General features: G+C 52.8%; 1 protein-coding gene across 1 annotated transcript; it reads right to left on the reverse strand.

Annotated features, from left to right (window-relative positions):
* Positions 1–883: 883 nt before the first annotated feature.
* On the reverse strand, positions 884–9453 carry CNN2 (calponin 2). Its single transcript, XM_038772622.1, has 7 exons — positions 9349–9453; positions 5166–5287; positions 4873–4939; positions 4417–4554; positions 3177–3293; positions 2256–2402; positions 884–2053 (listed from the first exon to the last, which is right to left on the reverse strand). The coding sequence occupies exons 1-7, from the start codon at positions 9409–9411 to the stop codon at positions 1787–1789; spliced, it is 921 nt and encodes a 306-aa protein (XP_038628550.1). The 5' UTR covers positions 9412–9453; the 3' UTR covers positions 884–1786.
* Positions 9454–20657: the final 11204 nt, after the last annotated feature.

The raw sequence follows: 20657 nt of genomic DNA on the forward strand, positions 1-20657 counted from the left end.
TAATACCGCAATTATTATTATTCCAGAGTTGAGCAAAAGGAAACAGATTTAGATTAGACCTAAGGAAGAACTTCATGATGGTGATGTTGGTATTTGCTAAGTGCTTAGTGTGCCAAGCCGAGATCATCGGGATGGACACGGTACCTGTCCCACTTCTGGGGTGGGAGAGAAGAGACCCCCAGAAGGAGACCAGAGAGGCTGCGATGCCTCCATTTCCAGGGATCTTTAAAGCAAGAGAAGATGTCAATCTGTCCTAGACTGTACGCTCGTTATGGGCAGGGAATGTGTCTGCTACTTGATTGTACTCTACCGAGCACTTAGTAGCAGCTTGGCTTGGTGGAAAGAGCACAGGCTTGGGAATCACAGGACATGGGTTCTAATCCTGGCTCCGCCACTTGTCTGCTGTGTGACCTCGGGTAAGTCACTTCACTTCTCTGTGCCTCAGCTACCTCATCTGTAAAATAGGGATTAAGACTGTGAGCCCATGGGACAACCTGATTACCTTGTATCTACCCCAGCGCTTAGAACAGTGTTTGACATGCACTAAGCGCTTAACAAATACTGTAATTATTATTATGCTCTGCACATTATGAGCACTCAATAAATACCATTGATTGGTTCATTGAGTGAGGGCACCCCATCTGGGAAGTGGACTGGACCAGATTTCCTCCCAGGGGTCCATGGAGCTCTCAAAGCCCTCTGCTTTAACAAAAGGGGAGCAGTCAGCGGTCACCGACGTGAACATTCAAGAAGGGAGCATCAGCTTGTTTGTGTGCAGTGGCACTGGAGGGACCTTGGCTGGGTGAAAGTTCATCCTCTAGGAAACGGGGGAGGGGCCTCCAGACTCCATAGCTGGAGGCAAGCATCACCACGGATCCAGGTGTTTCTTACAAAGGAGGTTCCTTTATTTCCTATGTTCAAATAACACCACTTCACATTAGACTGTGGGCCCAACTCCTGGGGTTGGGGTGGGAACCACGGCAGGGTCACTGTGCAGTATCTGGGGGCTCCTAACGGGCCCACCCCTGCCCATTCTGGAAAAAAGAATTCCAGGGTGGGGGCAGCCAGGAGCCCAGAGAGATGGTTCGGGGAGACAGGCCCCCACCCCCAACCCACGGCTGTTCCCCTTTGGAAACATTTAAGTCATTTCAGATTTTTCGGACTTTGGTTAAAAGTGGCGGGTGGAGAGAGGGCAGGGGGGAAACCCAGGTTCTGGAACCCCAAGCCCGCCATGCCCCCCCACTGAGTTTTCACCCATGTCCTAGGGGGGCATCAGGTGCCACCCCACAAAGCAATAACCAGTGGCAAGTATTTCTTCTTGGTCCCTACAGTTCCCCCCCGCCCCGATCCCCATTAAAAAAGATTAAAAAAAAAAAAAGTCCAACGCTTTCACTGATGGCAGATTCGCCACAGACTGAGCTCGGCCGGAAGAGAAGCTGAAGTGGGAAACCCAACTGCAGACAGGAAGTTTGCTCCATGCCAGGACCTTGCCTGACACTTCCCCTGCACCAGCCAGCCGGGACAAAACTGTCCGGGCCCTGGGGTTGGGATGGAGGAAGCCAGGAAAGAGGAGAAATATTTGTATTTCAGAAGGAATGCTGTTGATGCTGCTTCCCCCACCCATACACACCCACACCCGACCATCAGAAGCTCCCAAGACTGGTTTGCCCAACCTCGGGAACCTCCAGGGAAAGAAAACAAAGAAACCAAAGGATGGAGAGACTGACAGTGCTGATACTCGTAACAAGATGGGGTGTGGCGCTGGGGGGAGGGGGGAGGAGGGGGTTTAATACCCCTCCTCCTCTTGATAGTAGTGGTACTCGGGGGTCTCAGAGCTGGGACCGGGACTGAGGCCAGCCCCGTCGCCCACCACCCCTCCTTGGGGACAGTACTTGGGATCGTAGATTTGCCTCCCTAGGCCAAACACCTGCCCGCTCTGATTGGCTCCCTGGTTGTAACCCATCTGCAGGGACATAGACGTGTTGTCGCACTTGTCCGTGCCCAGCTTGGTGTCGTAGATGTGTCGCCGGGTGCCCGGTGCCGTCATGCCCACCTGGAAGCACGGGGAACAGATTCATTCATTCAGTCATGGGTGGCTCGGGCTGGGGATCGAGGGGTGATCTCTGCCCCTCCAACCCCAAGGTCCCTAACCTCCTGGCTCCCCCGCCTTTGCTCAAAGAGATGAGCCTGGGAGCATCCACTCTCACTGGCACCAGCCAGCCCCTCTACCCTCGCCCTGTTCAGCTTTCTCTCACCTGGCTGGCGCACTTGTTGGTACCCATCTGGAGGCTGATGGTGGAGTGGTCCATAGGTGCCAGGATCTGGTTCTTGGGGTCATAGAGGTGCCGCCGAGTGCCATAGGCCGTCATGCCCGATTGGCTGGCGCACTTGTTGGTACCCATCTGTGGTAGAGAGGGAGAGAGGGAGAGAGGGAGAGAGGGAGGGAGGGAGAGAGGGAGAGAGATTCCCATGGAGAGGGGCCAGGCACTGCGCTGGTCCCCACCTCTCACAACCCAAACCCTATTCCCTAGCCCCTCCATGATCCCCACAGTCAGCCCAGCCAGCAGAGGCAACATTGCTAGGGTAGGAGGAGTGATCCATGTCCTCTAGACCGTAAACTCGTTATGGGCAGGGAACATGTCAGCTAATTCTGTTGTACTGTACTCTCCGGAGAGCTTAGTACAGTGGATTGCACATAGTAAGTGCTCAAGAAATATCATTGATTGATTGATGTCCTTCTTCCTCCTTCCTGTTGCCGCCAGTCCCAACGCTCAAGACTTGGAAGAATCAGGTGGCAGCACAGTCTAGGGGAAAGAGCCTGGTTCTGGAAGGTGGAAGACCTGGGTTCTCTACTACTGGCCTGCTGGGTGTCCTTGAGCAGGTCAGTTTTTCTTGGGCCTCAGGTTCCCTCCTTTGCCAAAGGGGAATCATCATGTCCTGAGGCTAACTTGAGATCACTGAGGTGAAAGTCCTCTGGGGAAATGAAAGCAAAGTATGGAACTCAAGGGATTCTTATATGTCATCAGGAATCTGAGTTAGCCAGGCTCCTGGCCTAACAGTCTGAGGGGTTTGCAGGGGGATGGACTTTGGGCAGCCACCCCGGGCCCCTCTCCTTTGGCAGGCCCTGCACCCATTCTTCCCATCCAAGGCCTGCACCCGTCCTTCCTGTCCTGTACCTGCAGTCCGATAACACACTGCCCCGCTTTCATCTTGGTGTCATCAAAATTCCGCTCCTGCTTCTCTGAGTACTTGACTCCGATGTCTACGCCGCTCTGCAGGCCCTTGGTCTTGGCCTAGTATGGTGGTGGAGGAGTGATCCACGTGGGAGTCAGGGAGAGGACTGACCCACCCTGAGGTTGGGGGACAGGTGGCTGGGGCCCCCCGGCTGCTCCAGGTAGTGCAGGGATGTGGGAATTCAGAAGATGGGGCAGGAGTTCAGAGTCAGGCCCTTACCTGGACCCCTGGTATATTTTGCACTACCCTGACCAGCCGAGGAAACCCGCTCCCCGTCTTCCGCACTTGGTCACGCTCAAGTCATTCTCTGTATCGGGAATGCCCTCCCCTGCCCTCTTTTCCAAACTCCACCTTTCTCTACGAAGACTTCCCAGATTTCTCATCTGACTAGAGTCCACCAGATCTCTCCAGTTCCTCCAGCCCAGATGTCTGCCTCTGTGACAACGTAGGTGTCTACGTCGATATTCTCTGAACTTGTGTGTGGTTCTGTCACTGGAGCTTTGTGTTCGTGACTAGCTCTATCCTGCCCCCTCAAAGGAAGGAGGGGGTCAGGGTCTGCTCCTCCTTTCATCCCTCCCCAATCCAGTGCCCAGCTCACCCACTTCTCCTAAACTGCAGCGACTGCATTCTTGAAAAACCCTGGGTTAAAGAAAACTCACGCTGTAATATTCCCGGTGTCTGATGTCATACGCCAGTACAAGGGTGCATGTGCAACAGCCATTTCTCGCGACACTACTTTTAAATGTTTTTACGTCTGCTTCCCGTTACGCTGCAAGCCCCTTGTGGGCACGGGGACATATCTGTGCTTCTGAGGGCTACACAGGGTGCAGTGCACTCAGAAAGCGCTCAATAAATACCATTACAAATACAGCTCCCGCTCCGCGCCCTCCAGTAGCCCAACAGGTTCGAGACGTCGGACGGACGTTCCCTAATTCTTTCGCAACGTGTTAGTCGAAACGTCTAGTGAAAACCTGCATTCGGGCAGGACTAGATGCGGTGCAGGGCACGCGTGTGTGTGTGAGGGTGCAGGTCCTCTGTTTCCCTCACCAGACCCTCTGTTCCTCTCCCCAACACCCCCAACTCCACCAGTGTCTCTTCCAGCGCTCAGCACTGAGTGGTAATTGGCTGAAAAGTAACTCCCCATCCCTGTCCCACCGCCACCCGACCCCAGAAGGCCCTCACCTTCCCCGCCAGTGCCAGGAGGGAGACCTGGACCTGGGTCATGTTCCCGCTTTCAAACAAGTCGTTGGCTTCGAAGAGGTCCACGGGGTTCATGCCGTAGCTCACCATGGCCTTGATGAAGTTGGACAGGTTCTCCAGCTGCAGGGCAGGAGGGTGGGGGGCGAGTGGAAACAGGAATGGGATGGGCGTCAGCGAGGTCGGGCCCCCGGACTGGGTCCGTCCCCTGGCTTGCCCTCCCCTCCCCTCCAGTCGCGCACTGTTCTTGGACAGGCGCTTTCCCGGCTCTGTACCTTGGCCGCCCCGCTCTAAGCCCATCCCGACTTCCCTGGGGAAGCTATTTGGAGAGTCCCCGTGGTGGCAGGTGGGGGAAAGGGACTAGAGTAGCCCCCTCACCCCACCTCCAATCCCCCATCCCCACACAGAAACTTTTAGTGTCCTGCCCATCCCAGGGCTCACCTGATGCCAATTCTGCTGCGAGCGGTTGATTTTGGGGACCGAGCCAGGTTGCAGCTTATTCATGAGGCTGCCGGAGTGGGGGGGGGGGGGAGAGAGAGGGACCCCGGGTGTCAGTCCCAGGGCGGGGGGGGTGGGTGGCTCGAGACATACCCTCCCCCCGCCCCTGAGCATCATGCCATGGACACTCCCGGTCCTCGGGAGATTCAGGGTCCACTCAAGGGCAAGAGGAGACGTGGTCTCTCTGCTCGGGGCCTCTCCCAGGGCTCCCGCTCCTCCCACCCTCACCTACTCACGTGCACAGAACAATCCCGTCTTTGAGCCCCTTCTGGAAGTCGGGGCCAATGGTGAGTCCGGTGAGCCCCTCGATCCAGCCCCTCAGCTCCGCCTCCATCTGTGGGTCATACTTGGACAGGAGCTGGGGAGGAGGAACCAGTCAGGAAACCAGCAGGGGTGGTGGGGCTGGGGGCGGGAGGGAGGGAGGTAAACTGAGCCCCGCTTGTCGGTCCAGGCTGGTGTCACTCAGCTCCTGATGGACCCCCCCCTCCCCGGCTATTCCCCTGCTCCCCTGCTTGCAGAGCCCTGTTGAGGTTACCCTGGAGGCAGACCTGAGGAGGGCCTAGGATATGATGCTCCCCGGGGCCAGAACTAGAAACCAAGGACCTTGGGCCACCATAGAGCTGAGGGTAAGAGCTTTGAAACAACGCTCGGAACCGGTCAGTGGCTGGGGCAAAATTGGGGCGAGGTGGGGAGAGGGTCGATGGGGGTTTTGTCCAGCTTACCGAGGGGGAGGGACGGGAAGGAAATACGGGCCTGCCACGGGCTCAAGAACGCTCGGCTCTCTCGAAACCCCCCCTTCTCCTCCTCCACCCTACACAGCAGCGCGCTGATGTGGGTGGGCTGGGTTACGTAACCGGCTCCCACTTCCTGATCCTCACACAAAAGCAACACCTGACCCTCAGGTAGCCCTGATCCCCAGAGAGACAAAGCCACTGAGATGTCAGCCTCAATCCGATACCCTCTACCCCCTTCAGTGTCTTGGGGAGGGAGAGCAGGTTATGGGGGAGTGGTGGAATGGGAGCAAGGAGGGGACAGTCCTGGCTTCTCTGTACAGAATGCCACCACCACCATGCCACACCACGGCAGGTGTGGCAGGAATCACGGCACCACACCTGGTAGGTGGAGAAGGGAGGGAGCAGAGGACAGGCAGACGGAGACCCTGTCCGTCCTTCTGGCCATGGCCCAGGAGGGTCCAAGCTGCAATGTGGGGCCAGCTTTCCCACCCCATCTGGTGAAAGGAACCAGATCCAGACCCCTGGGTTGGCCCTGGATTTGGGCTGGGACTCACCTGACTTTAGGCAGCAGGAGGGAACAGGATGGGGCAGGGTGGGGAAGTGGATAATTCCTTATCCAGACCCTGGGCTGCCCCTCCATGAGCCAACTGGCCTGGAGTGGGGCGGGGGGGGTGTCAAACCCCACCCACCCCTAGAAATAGCTGCATTCTAGGGCCTGGTGAGAGAGCGCGAAGCGGCCCCCCACTCCAAGTTGGGAATGTGAAGGACCATGGTAGGGCAGGGAGGGGGAATGTGTGGCTGTTTGGGTTGGATGCTGGAATGGTGTCAACTAACAGCTGGGTCCTAACTCCTGGGACACCCCCCTCCGCCCCCACCCCCATCCCACCCCCATCCAGTCTCTCTCACTGCCGGCAGCTGGGGACGATCCCAGTTGCTGAAGAAAACTGACGACTACAGGATGCCTGTCCCCGGACCCTCTTGTTCCCACCCTTGGCCAGGCCGCCCTCCCACAACCCATCCATGCCATGGGGTGGGAGCTGGTGGGCCCTGGTTCTGAGTCAGGAGAGGGAGGCTGGATGCTGGAGTAGGTTACCCAGATCCCCCTCTCTCCTCCCCGCCCATCCCCAGCCGTCACCACCAGGGAGTCGGCCCCGTCCCCCCTCTCCCCGCCGCTCGCCTCAGCAGATTCCTCCGTCACCGCGAAATGCCAGGAATGTGCCGGCTGTTTGCTCTTTAAATCAAGACCAGCTGTTCCCAGAGGTTTAACCCCAGCGCCAGACAGGCGGTGAAAAGAGGGGTCCCCGGCTCCGAGCCTCCAGGATTGGAGGAGGAGGAGGCCGAGAGCTAGGCCGAGGGCAGGAAAAGACTTGCTTCTCGGTAGAGGCGATGCCCACTAGGCAGCCTCCTCAGATGTAACTTCATCTCATTCCCACTGAGGAGGCTGGTGAGGGCAGGGGGCATGGGGGACACCGGGGGAGTGGGGGGTTGGCAGGAGGTCTCAGGCAGGGCTCGATCTGGAGAAGGGGGCGACATGAAGCTGCCTCCAACCCCCCGGGGGCACCTGATTCCAGCCCAGCCCTGGCCTGGAGTCCTCCTGCCTGAACTGGCCTGGGGAAGGCTGGAGCTGGTACCTTTACAGGCCAGGGGCAATTTGGGCTGATCTCAAGCTTGGGCAAGTAGGACTTCGCCTGCTAGAAAGTGCCCAGTTCAGCGTAGGAGCTGAGAGGGGTTTTGCAGGGGGGAGAGAGAAAAGAAAATGCTAGGCAGACTGGCACCGGTTCCATGTCCTGCAGCAGATAAGGCTAACGACGGAGAAGGGGGCAGACAGAAGAAAGATTTCTGACTTGGGATGGGAGCATGTGGGGCCTGGTGGATTAGAGATGATCCTGAGAGAGAGCCCACCCAGTCCTGGAGCTTGGCCTTTGGAGAAAGAGCCAGGGTGTGGGCATACTCGCTGGTTCAAGGTGTATGTGAGGAGAATAACCGGGGAGACTCGAGAAGAGGGTAAAGAAGGGAGGCAGGGCACTTGTCCCAAAGATTCCCTCCACCCCTCTCTGCCCAGGACACCAGGGGCAGCATGTCTGGGCAAGTGGGCAGACTCCTCCAACTGGCTCAGCAGGAGCAGTGAGCGAGTGTGTAGGTCTTCACCACACGTTGCCACATCTCCCTGTGGCCCCGTCCGTGGCATCCGCCCCTGATGCAATTCCCGGGGTAGGAAGTGGAAGGGTGGGGGGTGGGTGCCCAGCCAAGCCAGCCAGGGTCTCTCATTCTGGCCCTGATCTCCTTACTGGAGGCCTAGGGGGAGTGAGGCAGTGGTGTTGCATCTGATGGAGGGCTGGGAGGTCCGGGGCGGTGCCCTGCAATTCGGGGGAACCCCATGCCAGCAGGAGCATCGGGGCAGGGAGATATCATGGGCGTGGTGGGAAGGGACGGGGGAGGGGGGGGGTGTTGGTGGAAATCACTTACCCCTGGTCCAAGACAGGATGGGGTATTGGAATTGGGTTAGGAGGAGGTGACTGGCACCAACTCCCTCCCAGCTGGGACCTCTCAGAAACAATTGCTCCCTTCCAACCCAGCCCAGACCCTCGGGGTGGAGTCTCTATCCAGGGCCCCTTTCAGGAGGGGTTGGGGGAGCCGGCCCTGACCAGGTCCATCCAACCCACCTGTCCCGGCCTCCCTGTTGCTCCCCGAATCGGCTCCGGGATGGAGACAACCCCCCCCCCCCCCAACCCCTCCCTGACTGCAGCAAGAAGGACGTCGCTCCTCTCCCCCAACCAAAACCAAAACCAAAACCTAAAGCAGCAGTCTCACCTTTAGGGTGCAGGGGGGCAGCACGATTCATTCAATCGTATTTGTTGAGCGCTGTGTGCAGAGCACTGTACTAAGCGCTTGGGAGGTCCAAGTTGGCAGCATATAGGGACGGTCCCTTCCCAACATTCATTCATTCATTCAATTGTATTTATTGAGCTCTGTGTGCAGAGCACTGTACTAAGCGCTTGGGAGGTCCAAGTTGGCAACATCTAGGGACGGTCCCTTCCCAACATTCATTCATTCCATCGTATTTATTGAGCGCTGACTGTGTGCAGAGCACTGTACTAAGCGCTTGGGAGGTCCAAGTTGGCAACATATAGGGACGGTCCCTTCCCAACATTCATTCCATCGTATTTATTGAGCGCTGACTGTGTGCAGAGCACTGTACTAAGCGCTCAGGAGGTCCAAGTTGGCAACATATAGGGACGGTCCCTTCCCAACATTCATTCCATCGTATTTATTGGGCGCTGACTGTGTGCAGAACACTGGACTAAGCGCTCGGGAAGTCCAAGTTGGCAACATCTAGGGACGGTCCCTTCCCAACATTCATTCAATCGTATTTATTGAGCGCTGTGTGCAGAGCACTGTACTAAGCGCTTGGTAGGTCCAAGTTGGCAACATATAGGGACGGTCCCTTCCCATCATTCATTCATTCCATCGTATTTATTGAGCGCTGACTGTGTGCAGAGCACTGGACTAAGCGCTCGGGAGGTCCAAGTTGGCTACCCAACAGTGGGGCTCACTGCCTAGAAAGTTCAGAGGGAGGCGGGAGGGAAGGTCCCCGTCTGTCCCGGGCCTCAGCCCCAAGGATGGGGGTGGGCAGCGGGGGAGATGCCCCAGGAAAGCTGGGGGGGGGGGGGGAGGGGGCACTCACCCTGTTCTTGACCTCAGCGCTGAGGCCGTAGGACGGCCCCTTGTTGAACTGCGTGGAGCTCATGGCCGAAGCGGAGCCGAACCGAACCGAAAAGAACCGAACCGAGCCGAAGCCGCAACGAAAGGCGCCGCCGCCGCTTCGGCCCCTCTTGAGTTCGGGCCCCAAGCCCCGCCCCCCGGCCGCTGATTGGCCGAGAGTGGAAATGCCCTTATAAGGGCCGAAAGCGCCGAATTCCTGAGGGGCGGGCGCCTCCCGCGCCCCCCTTCCCCGACCTATGTAGATAATAATAATAATAATAATGATGATGGCATTTGTTGTTAAGCGCTTCCTATGTGCAAAGCGCTGTTCTAAGCGCTGGGGGGGATGCAAGGTGATCAGGTTGTCCCACGGGGGGCTCCCAGTCTTCATCCCCATTTTACAGATGAGGCCACTGAGGCGCAGAGCAGTGAAGTGACTTGCCCAAGGTCGCACAGCAGACACGTGGAGGAGCTGGGATTCGAACCCATGATCTCTGACTCCAAAGCCCCGGGCTCTTTCCACTGAGCCACGCTGCTTCTGTATGTTTGTACATATTTATTACTCTATTTATTTTACTTGTACATATCTATTCTATTTCTTTTATTTTGTTAGTATGTTTGGTTTTGTTCTCTGTCTCCCCCTTCTAGACTGTGAGCCCACTGTTGGAGAGGTACTGTATATGTTGCCAACTTGGACTTCCCAAGCACTTAGTACAGTGCTCTGCACACAGCGCTCAATAAATACAATTGATTGATTGATTGTATATATTTATTATTCTATTTATTTATTTATTTTACTTGTACATATCTATTCTATTTCTTTTATTTTGTTAGTATGTTTGGTTTTGTTCTCTGTCTCCCCCTTCTAGACTGTGAGCCCACTGTTGGAGAGGTACTGTATATGTTGCCAACTTGGACTTCCCAAGCACTTAGTACAGTGCTTTGCACAAAGTAAGCGCTCAGTAAATACGATTGATTGATTGATTGTACATATTTACTACTCTAGCGCTTGGGAAGTACAAATTGGCAACATATAGAGACAGTCCCTACCCAACAGTGGGCTCACAGTCTAAAAGGGGGAGACAGAGAACAAAACCAAACATACTAACAAAATAAAATAAATAGAATAGATATGTACAAATAAAATAAATAAATAAATAAATAGAGTAATAAATATGTACAAACATATATACAGGTGCTGTGGGGAAGGGAAGGAGAATACAGTTGAATGAACGGAGACACACAGACATGTAAAGACACAGAGGCAGATCCACAAAGGCACAGATAATATTAATAATAACAGTATTTGTTGACGTGCCAAGCACCATTCTAAGTGCTGGTGTTATTTGGGTTGTACACAGTCCAAGATAATCGGGTTGGACACAGTCCCTGCCCTATGCAGGACTCACAGTCTTAATTCCCATTGTACAGATGAGGGAACTGAGGCACAGAGAAGCAAAGTGACTTGCCCCAGGTCACAAAGCAGACAAGCTGCGGAGCTAGGATCAGAACCTTCTGACTCTCAGGCCCTTGCTCTAACCACTAATCCATGCTGCCCACCCGCACAGTGAAACTACAGTCACAAATACAGACTACAAACACACTAACACACTGAGACACAACACACAGATTACCCATTTGTATGCATCATCAGCAGCAGCAGCAGCAATATTTATGAAACACCTACACTATGCAGTTTTGTACTTGACAACATACAGTAACAGTCCGATACATGGTTCCTGCCCTCAGGGATCCTATAATTTAATGGGGGAAACAGGCAAGCAGACTATATACATACAGTGGATACGAGAGGAAAAACACAGATACAACTGCCAACAACAAAAGTTAGCATTAAGCAAAAACAAGTGAAATAAATTTAAGTGAGAGTGATTGACGAGATGGCATGACCAGAGAGGTGGGGATTAATCAGGGAATGCCTCTTGGAGGAGGTCTTGATTTAGAAGGATTTTGAGGATGGGGAGAGAAGTGATTTGGAGGATTTGAGGAAGACAGAGTTCCAGTAGCAAACAGCAACAGCAGTAGTTGTAATAGTAGTAGTAGTAGTAGTAGTAGTAGTAGTAGTAGTAGTAGTAATGATCACCTTGCCCCCTCCTACCTTACCTCACTACTCTCCTATTACAACCCAGCCCGCACACTTCATTCCTCTAATGCCAACCTACTCACTTTCATTCATTCATTCAATTCATTCATTCAATTATTTCAATTGTATTTTTTTAGCGTTTACTGTGTGCAGAGCACTGTATTAAGCACTTGGGAGAGTGCAATACAACAGATACATTCCCTGTCCATAATGAGCTCACAGTCTAGAGGGGAGGCAGACATTAATATACATAAATAAATAAATTACATATATCCCGACTGGATTACTGCATCAGCCTCCTCTCTGATCTCCCATCCTCCTGTCTCTCCCCACTTCAGTCTATACTTCACTCTGCTGCCCGGATCATCTTTGTGCAGAAACGCTCTGGGCAAGTTACTCTCCCCCTCAAAAATCTCCAGTGGCTGCCTGTCAACCTTCGAATCAAGCAAAAACTCCTCACTCTCGGCTTCAAGGCTCCCCATCACTTTGCCCCCTCCTACCTCACCTCCCTTCTCTCCTTCTACAGCCCAGCCCACACCCTCCGCTCCTCTGCCGCTAACCTTCTCACTGTACCTCGTTCTCACCTGTCCCACCGTCGACCCCCGGCCCACGTCCTTCCCCTGGCCTGGAATGCCCTCCCTCCACTCATCGGCCAAGCTAGCTCTCTCCCTCCCTTCAAAGCCCTACTGAGAGCTCACCTCCTCCAAGAGGCCTTCCCGGACTGATCCCCTTTTCCTCTCCTCCTCCCCATCCCCCCTCCTATCTCCTTCCCCTCCCCACAGCACTTGTATATATATTTGTACAGATTTATTACTCTATTTTACTTGTACATATTTACTATTCTATTTATTTTGTTAATGATGTGCATATAGCTTTAATTCTATTTGTTCTGACGGCTTTGACACCTGTCTTGTTTTGTTGTCTATCTCCCCCTTCTAGACTGTGAGCCCATTGTTGGGTAGGGACTGTCTCTAGATGTTGCCAACTTGTACTTCCCAAGCACTTAGTACAGTGCTCTGCACACAGTAAGCGCTCAATAAATACGATTGAATGAATGAATATATCCACATAAGTGCTGTGGGGCTGGGAGGAAGGATGAATGAAGGGAGCAAGTCAGGGTGACGCAGAAGGGAGTGGGAGAAGAGAAATAGAGGGTTTAGTCAGGGAAGACTTCTTGGAGGAGATGGGCCTTCAATAGGTTTTGAAGTGGGGAAGAGCAATTATTCGTCTGTTATGAGGAAGGAAGGCGTTCCAGGCCAGAGGCAGGATCTGGGCGAGAGGTCAGCAGAGAGACAGACAAGATCAAGGTACAGTGCGAAGGTTAGCATTAGAGGAGCAAAGTGTGAGGGCTGGGTTGAGGAAGCAGAGTATGAAGGTGAGGTAGGAAGGGGTAAGGTGATTGAGTGCTTTGAAGTCATGGGAAGGAGCTTTTGTTCGATGCAGAGGTGGATGGGCAACCACTGGAGTTTCTTGAGGAGTGAGGAAACATGGTCTGAACATTTTTGAAGGAAAATGATCCAGGCAGCAGCGTGAAATATGGACTGGAATGGGGAAAGACAAGAGGCTGGTAAAAATAATCAAGGTGGGATAGGGTAAGTACTTGCATTAATGTGATAGCAGTTTGGATGGAGAGGAAGGGGCAGATTTTAGTGATGTTGTGAAGGTAGAACTGACAGGATTTAGTGATGGCGTGAATATGTGGGTTGAATGACAGAGAGGAATTAAGTATAAAGGCAAGGTTATGGGCTTGTGAGACAGGAAGGATGGTAGTGCTTAGTATAGTGCTTCTCTAAGTACAGCTTAGAGAAGCAGCATGGCTCTAATGGAAAGAGCCCGGGCTTTGGAGTCAGAGGTCGTGGGTTCAAATCCCGGCTCCACCAGTTGTCAGCTGTGTGACTTTGGGCAAGTCACTTAACTTCTCCGGGTCTCAGTTACCTCATCTGTAAAATGGGGATTAGGACTGTGAGCCCCCCATGGGACAACCTGATCACCTTGTAACCTCCCCAGTGCTTAGAACAGTGCTTTGCACATAGTAAGCGCTTAACAAATGCCATTATTATTACAGTGCTCTGCACACAGTAAGCGCTCAATAAATACGATTGAATGAATGAATGGTGCCATCAACAATGACAGGAAAGTGAGCAGGAGGACAGGGTTTGGGTGGGAAGATGAGAAATTCAGCTTTAGCCAAAATTAAGTTTGAGGTGATGGGAGGACATCCAAGAAGAGATGTCTTGAAGGCAGGAGGGATTGCAAGACTGCAGAGAGGGAGATACCTCGATCTAATTCATTCATTCATTTATTAAATATTTATTGCACGCTTACTATGTGCACAGCACTGTACTAAATGCTTGGGAGAGTACAATACAATAAGCAGACACATTCCCTGCCCATAAGGAGCTTACAGTCTCATCTATCTCACCGCTGACCTCTCACCCACGTCCTGCCTCTGGCCTAGAAAGCTCCCTCCCTCTTCATATCCGACAGGCAATTACTCTCCCCCTCTTCAAAGCCTTATTGAAGGCACACCTCCTCCAAGAGTGCTTCCCTGACTAAGCCCTCATTTCCTTTTCTTCCACTTCCTTCTGTGCCTCCCTGACTTGCTCCCTTTATTCACCTCCCCACCAACCCCACAGCACTTACGTACATATCCATTACTTATTTATACGAACATCTGTCTCCTTCTCTAGACTGTAAGCTCATTGTGGGTAGGGAATGTGTCTGTTATATTGTACTCTCCCAAGCACTTAGTATAGTGGTCTGCCCATAGTAAGTGCTCAATAAATATTACTGATTGATTCTTGAGTGCCTACTGAGTGAAGTGCACTGTACGAAACATTTGGGAAGTGTAGCAGGAGCATAGGACCCGCTCCCTGCCCACAAAGAGCTGACACTCTAATGGGGGAACACAGACATAGGTAATCAGAATAAAGAAAATTGAATATTCCATCAAATAAGCATATGTACACAAATGCCAAGAATGGGCCAAGGTAAATACATACGACATTTGGTGGTGTGGAGGGAAGCAGCATGGCCTAGTGGCTAGAGTTCAGGCCTGGGTGTCAGAAGGATCTGGGTTCTAGTCCCTGCTCCACCACGTGTCTGTTGCATCTGTGCCTCAGTTCCCTTGTCTATAAAATAGAGATTAAAACTGTGAGCCCCATGTGGGACAAGGACTGTGTTCAACCTGATTATGCTGTATCTATCCCAGAGCTTAGAATGGTGCCGGGTGCATAGTAAGTGCTTAACAAATAACAAATATCATTAAAAAAAATATGAGGTGACAGTTGGGGGATGTAACCTGGGGTGTTAAGAAACTGATCGGAGAATGCCTCCTGAAGGACATATATTCGAAGGGTTTAGGATGTCACAAATCCCAAATCTTATCAACCCTTGCACTTAAATATTGTCTCTTGTATGCAAGTATTTATTTTTGCCCATCCTCAGCACTTGTGCATCTACCTTACATAACCCATTATTTAGGCACTAACTCACATATATAGCCCCCTTTTTCCACTGCCTCCTATCTCTAATTTATTTTAGTGTCTGTCTTCCCTGCTAGATTGTAAACTCCTTGAGATCACTAATTCTATTGTACTCTCCCAAACACTTAATGCAGTGCTCATTTAAATACTATTGATTGATTGACTAATTAGTCAGGGAGAGCTTCTCCCAAGCAGGGAGAAAGCTGTGCATAATGAGTGGGAGACAAGAAAGTTGCGAGGAAGGTATGGTGAGATTTTCTTGGGAGGAGCACAAAGCACGAGCTGGAGTGAAGAGAGAGAAGAGAACAGAAAGATGAGAGTCAGTGGAAAGCCTTGAAACTAGTTAGCAGAAGTTTCTGTTTGATGTAGAGAGAAATGAGTAGCTATTGAAGGTTCCTGAGGAGAGGAATGGTGCCTTCTGAACTGTGTTTTAGGAAGATGATTCAGGCAGCAAAGGAGAGAAGACAGAGAAAAGAAGACTAGTAAGGAGGCTGTTGTAGATGTCCAGCTAGGAGATGACAAGGTTGGATTTGGCAAATGTTTTGGAGATAAACACCCTCAATACACACACTCATAGATTTTCACACTGTAACAACACACACTAATGCTCACACACACACACACACACAGATTCATTAACAGTTGCAGGCACCTCCCTCACACACAAATACTCATCCCCACACAAACTCCTGCTCATACACTCCAGACTGTGAGCTCATCCCTAAACTGCGAGCTCGTTGTGGGCAGGAATGTGTCTGTTTGTTGTTATATTGTTTTCTCCCAAGCGCTTAGTACAGTGCTTTGCACACAGTAAGCACTCAATAAATATGATTGATTGAATGAATGAATGAGAGGCTCACTGCACAGACCAGATCAGCTAGACCAAACCCACCCCCAAACAGATTTAGTTCAAATTTATTAATACTGACTGCAACTGACCTATTTTGTCTTTTCATTCATTCAATCGTATTTATTGAGTGCTTACTGTGTGCAGAGCACTGTACTAAGCGCTTGGGAAGTACAAGTTGGCAACATATAAAGACAGTCCCTACCCAGCAGTGGGCTCATAGTCTAAAAGACTCATGGCTCACGACTCTAAAAGGCTCATGGCTCTGGCTTCATAACTCCAGCAAAAATACTCACCCGACCACTAAACAATGATTCAGAAAAAGGTGTAAAATGTCCTTTGAGGACAAAACAACATAGCCTAGTGGAAACAGCACAGGGCTGGAAGTCAGGGGACCTGGGTTCTAATATTACTCTGCCCCTTGCCTGCTGCGTGACCTTGGGTAAGTCACTTATCTTCTCTGTACCTCAGTTTCTTCACCTGCAGAGTGGAGATTAAAAACCTGTTTTCCCACCTACTTAGACTGTGAGCCCCATGTGGGACAGGAACTGTGGCTGATCTGATTATCTTGTATTTGTCCCGGTGCTTAATGTAGTGCTTGGCACTTTACAAATACCATTATTATTATTAAGAATAATAAGAAGAAGATGACCACAATTAATCAGCCCAAAATGAATTCCAACTTTTCTGACCTAAACCCATGCATCTGTAGCACACCCTCACAGATGCACTCCCAAATAGACACTGACGTGGTTACACTTACACACACAGACGTGTACACATTCATAGTCACATACAGACACACACATTTACACAACCATACACTAAAGTATACAGAGAACTACTCATTTAGTCACACACACTCATTCAGACATATGGGTATACACTCTTCTACACATATGCATACCCATACACCCCCACACAAAGTTACATACACCCAGATACACTCACACATACATCCATTTGTTCAATGCCTGTTGAGACTGCGAGCCCCTGTCCTTGGCATACAGATCATGGGCATTGTTCACGGCCCCCACCTAACTCTAGGGCCTGCCCCCTGCAAGATTTCTCCCTTAACAATTATTATTATTATGGTATTTGTTAAGCGCTTACTATGTGCCAAGTACTGTACAAAGTACTGGGGTAGATACCAGCAAATGGAGTTGGACACAGTCCCCGTCCCACATGGGACTCACAGTCTCAATCCCCATTTCCCAGATGAGGTACCTGAGGCCCAGAGACGTGAAGTGACTTGCCCAAGGTCACACAGCGGACAAGTGGCAGAGCCGAGATTAGAACCCATGACCTTCTGGCTCCCAGAACCAGGCTCTACCCATCACGCAGACTGCTTCCTTCCCCCTCTCTCCACCTGGCCAGGCTTGCCTGCAGTCCTTCCATCATAGTCTGTTCTCCAGGATGTTTCTTCTCCTTCTCCCTGTCCCCTCCTACCCCTCTCACCCTCCATCATGCCTCTGGCCCCTCCTCTGCTGGCTCAGGACGCTCCAATCTCCCTCCTGCCTCAAATGAGTCAGATGCTTGGCAGCTGAGATCACCGGGGCTGAGAGAAGGGAGGGGAGTTGGAGGCGGGAAGGAGGGTATCCAGCCTTCTATTCCCAAGGGTGTGAGGCCGAAGAACAAGGCAGTAGGGGGGACACTCCAAGACCCAACCCCCTCAGAGTTTCCTCCACCCTGTCTACTTCATCATTCCTGGGCTAGAATGCTCCAGTATCCCTCGGGGGAGTGGGGAGAGGCAGTGAAAAGGGTTCCCTAGCACCCAGTTAGGATGGTGCTGGTGTATTGCCCTCTCCCCCGTAGCTGCAGCTCCTGACAATAACACCACCAGCCTGGCACAGTCCACTCACAGGAAGGAGAAAAGAAGTGGTAAGAGTACACAGTAAGCACTCAATAAATGATATTGATTGATTGAAGGGTACCCAAACCGAGTCCACCTGGGCAGAGCATAGGTGCTGCCAGTTTTTCCTTTTAACTGCGGTGGGTGAGGCACTGCTTTTTTTTTTTTTTGCATGGGGGATAGGGGGACTCGTGGAACAGGGCTGGGGAGAGAGGGGGGTTGCAGAAGCAGCGTGACCTAGCAAATAGAGCATGGGCCTGGGAGTAAAAAGGACCTGAGTTCTAATCCCTGCTCCACCACTTGTCTGCTGTGTGACCTTGGGCAAGTCGCTTCACTTCTCTGTGCCTCAGTTACCTCATCTGGAAATGGGGATTAAGATTGTGTGCTCCATGTGGGACAGGGATGGTGCCTAACCTGATTATCTTGTATCTACCTGGCGCATAGTAAGCGATTGAGAAATACCTTTAAAAAAGGTTGCCAGCAGGCTGCAAAGAGGGAATGGGTTGGAGAGACGCACGGATCTGGGGGTCTTTCTGGCCCCACTTGGAAGCTCTGGAGTATCGCTGTAGCCCTGGGGGGAACCAGGCCCAGAGTCCGGCCCAAACGGCCACGGGGGTGGGAACAGCGGCTTCAGACCCCACCCCACCTCCCAGCTGGGAACTCAGGTGGGGAAGACCCAGCCCCTTTCACCCCCATGGAGCTGACAGGGTCTCCAGAGCTGGCCTGCCTCTGGTAGTTAGTTTCAGAAGGCCACTGGGAGGGAAGGTGGGCAAAGGTGGTCAAACTGGGGAAACACTGGGGAGGAAGATGAGGGGTTAGGAGCAGTATTCTCCCTCCCTTCCCAGATAGGAGGCAGGGAATGGGGAGGTTGAACTTAAGGCGGAAGAAGAGGGGTCCCATGTGGACTTACGGGAGTCTGTGTTCCCCACCGCCTTTCACTTTCCCTCCTCCTCTTCCTCCGTCCATCCCCCCGCCCTCACTGGTCCCGGTCTTATCGGGGCTCCAGCTTCCTCGGGCTCCCGGGGCTCCTCCAGAGGTGAGCTCACAGCCCTGGCATCCTGGGAGCCTGCTCTCAGACTGGAGTGGCTGCCCGAGGCCGTTCATTAGCGCCAAGAGGCTCACCCGAGTGCCAGCGGGTGCCAGCGACCACAGGGACCCGGTTGGGGCCGAAGAGAGGGCTAGCCTGGCGCTGGGCTCCGGCCTGTCCCGGATGCTTCGGGGACCTCATGGGAGACTGGGGTCTGGGCGGCGCAGAGGGCAGCCTGGGGGCTGGGGCCGTGGAGCCATGCGGTGCCGGCCGAGCCGGGTGCCCAGGACCAGCGTGGGCCTGGGTGCTGGCTGTGCTGGCCCCCGGAGGGGCGTGAAGAGTCTGCTCTCCTGGATCCTGAGATGGACGGGGAGCCGAGGGCCACTGTTCAGGGCAGGCAGTTGGGGACCCCCTGCTCTCCCCCAGCGAGTGGAGAGGAGTCGTGCTCAGGTCAGTGGAGGGCCACGGTGGTGGGGAGGGGGGAGGAAACAACGTGGGGGGCCGCTTAGTGAGCCGAAAAGATGTTCATGGTAAGGCGGGGGCTTTATCCATCCCCCCACTTGGCCCTTCCCAGTATCTTCCACCGCCCCCTCACCAGCCAGTATGCGTTCTTCACCCCCCCACGCCCCAAACCACCCGAGCCCTTCCAGCCAACATTCAGCCTGTGCAGGCTGCAGCAACAGCAGATTGATTACCACCTTGCGGCTTCGCTTGGGTGTCCCCTGGGGCGGAGGTCCGACTATTTATTGGCGTGTCCCGGCGTGTCCCCGCGTGTGTGTTAGCGTGTGCGATTGGGAAGGCGGTAGGTGGCGATTTGTGCCTGGGCCCCACGAGGTCTAGAAGTGCTTCCCCATCTTCCCCTTTGCCTTCTGTCCTGCGTCTACGTTCCCCGCCGTCCCCCCATCCCAAATACTTCGGGGCTTCCAGGGCTGGGATAATAACAATAATGACGATGGTATTTTTTAAGCGCTTACTATGTGCGAAGCACCGTTCTAAGGTCTAGAGGAGGACGTAGAAGCAGTTATCTAGAATCCACAGGTCCCAACTTTTCACTGTGAGCTCGGGGACCAGGTGAGTGAGAAGGGGAGAGGCTGGCGGATCCTGCAGAACGGAGCAGGGGATGGCGGGGCGGGCCGCTCAGGGCCAACGGGGTTCAGAGGGCCCTGATTTGGGGTCTCTCTGGCCATGCCTGGAAGTTCTGGGGTCGGGAGGCAGGGATAACGAATGGCTTCACCCTCCAGTTGGGACTGGGGCGGGGAGGGCGCCAGCACCTGTGCTCTGAGGGGCTCCCGCCGTGGCTGATGGGGCACACAGAAGCGGGTAGGGTTGGCGATGGAGTGATGCCACCCTGTAGAGGCAGCACGTCACCACCGAGAGACGAGGGGTGCTACGAGGGGAAAGACGGTGGCCCGGGAACCCCGAGGTGCAGAGTCAGAGGGAGTCTTGGGCAGGATGACAGGGAAATCAATCAATCAATGGTATTTATTGAGCGTTTACTATGTGCAGAGCACTGTACTAAGCGCTTGGAAGAGGACAATACAATAGTCAGCAGATAAGTTCCCTGCCCACAAGGAGCTTACATTTTTTTTTTTTGTCCAGAATACAATTCACCATATTTCTGGCTGCAGGTAAAACCAATTCTGGCCTACAGTGGGTCTCCTGGCTTTACTACTACTAATTTGTTAAGCACTTCCTGTGTGCAAAGCAGTGTTCTAAGCGCTGACTGCAATTCAGGAGACCCAAAGAGCATTCTTGTTCTCATCACAATGCCTCTACATTTGGGGGGGCAAATTTTCACCCACTTATCCTTTCCTTTGAGAAAGGGAGTCAATGGATCTTTAAATGGTCCTTAATCGAAAAACGATGGGGCACCAGGGTTGGTTTATGACTTGAGAAGGCTTCAAAGCACAAAATGAAACACATCCGAGATTATTCCACATCCCCAACAGCAGCAGAGGATGAGGGCAGATAGAGAAGCAG

This window comes from Tachyglossus aculeatus, chromosome X1 (genome assembly GCF_015852505.1).
Source record: "Tachyglossus aculeatus isolate mTacAcu1 chromosome X1, mTacAcu1.pri, whole genome shotgun sequence".
In the NCBI taxonomy this organism is placed as follows: domain Eukaryota; kingdom Metazoa; phylum Chordata; class Mammalia; order Monotremata; family Tachyglossidae; genus Tachyglossus; species Tachyglossus aculeatus.

Excerpts from the sequence above, each read along its gene's own strand:
- CNN2 (XM_038772622.1), bottom strand. The coding sequence starts at position 9,411 with ATGAGCTCCACGCAGTTCAACAAGGGGCCGTCCTACGGCCTCAGCGCT. Across the intron at positions 5,288-9,348 it reads GCGCTGAGGTCAAGAACAGG|CTCCTGTCCAAGTATGACCC; the intron begins GTGAGTGCCCCC and ends CCTCCTCCCCAG. Across the intron at positions 4,940-5,165 it reads GACGGGATTGTTCTGTGCAC|CCTCATGAATAAGCTGCAAC; the intron begins GTGAGTAGGTGA and ends CCACTCCGGCAG.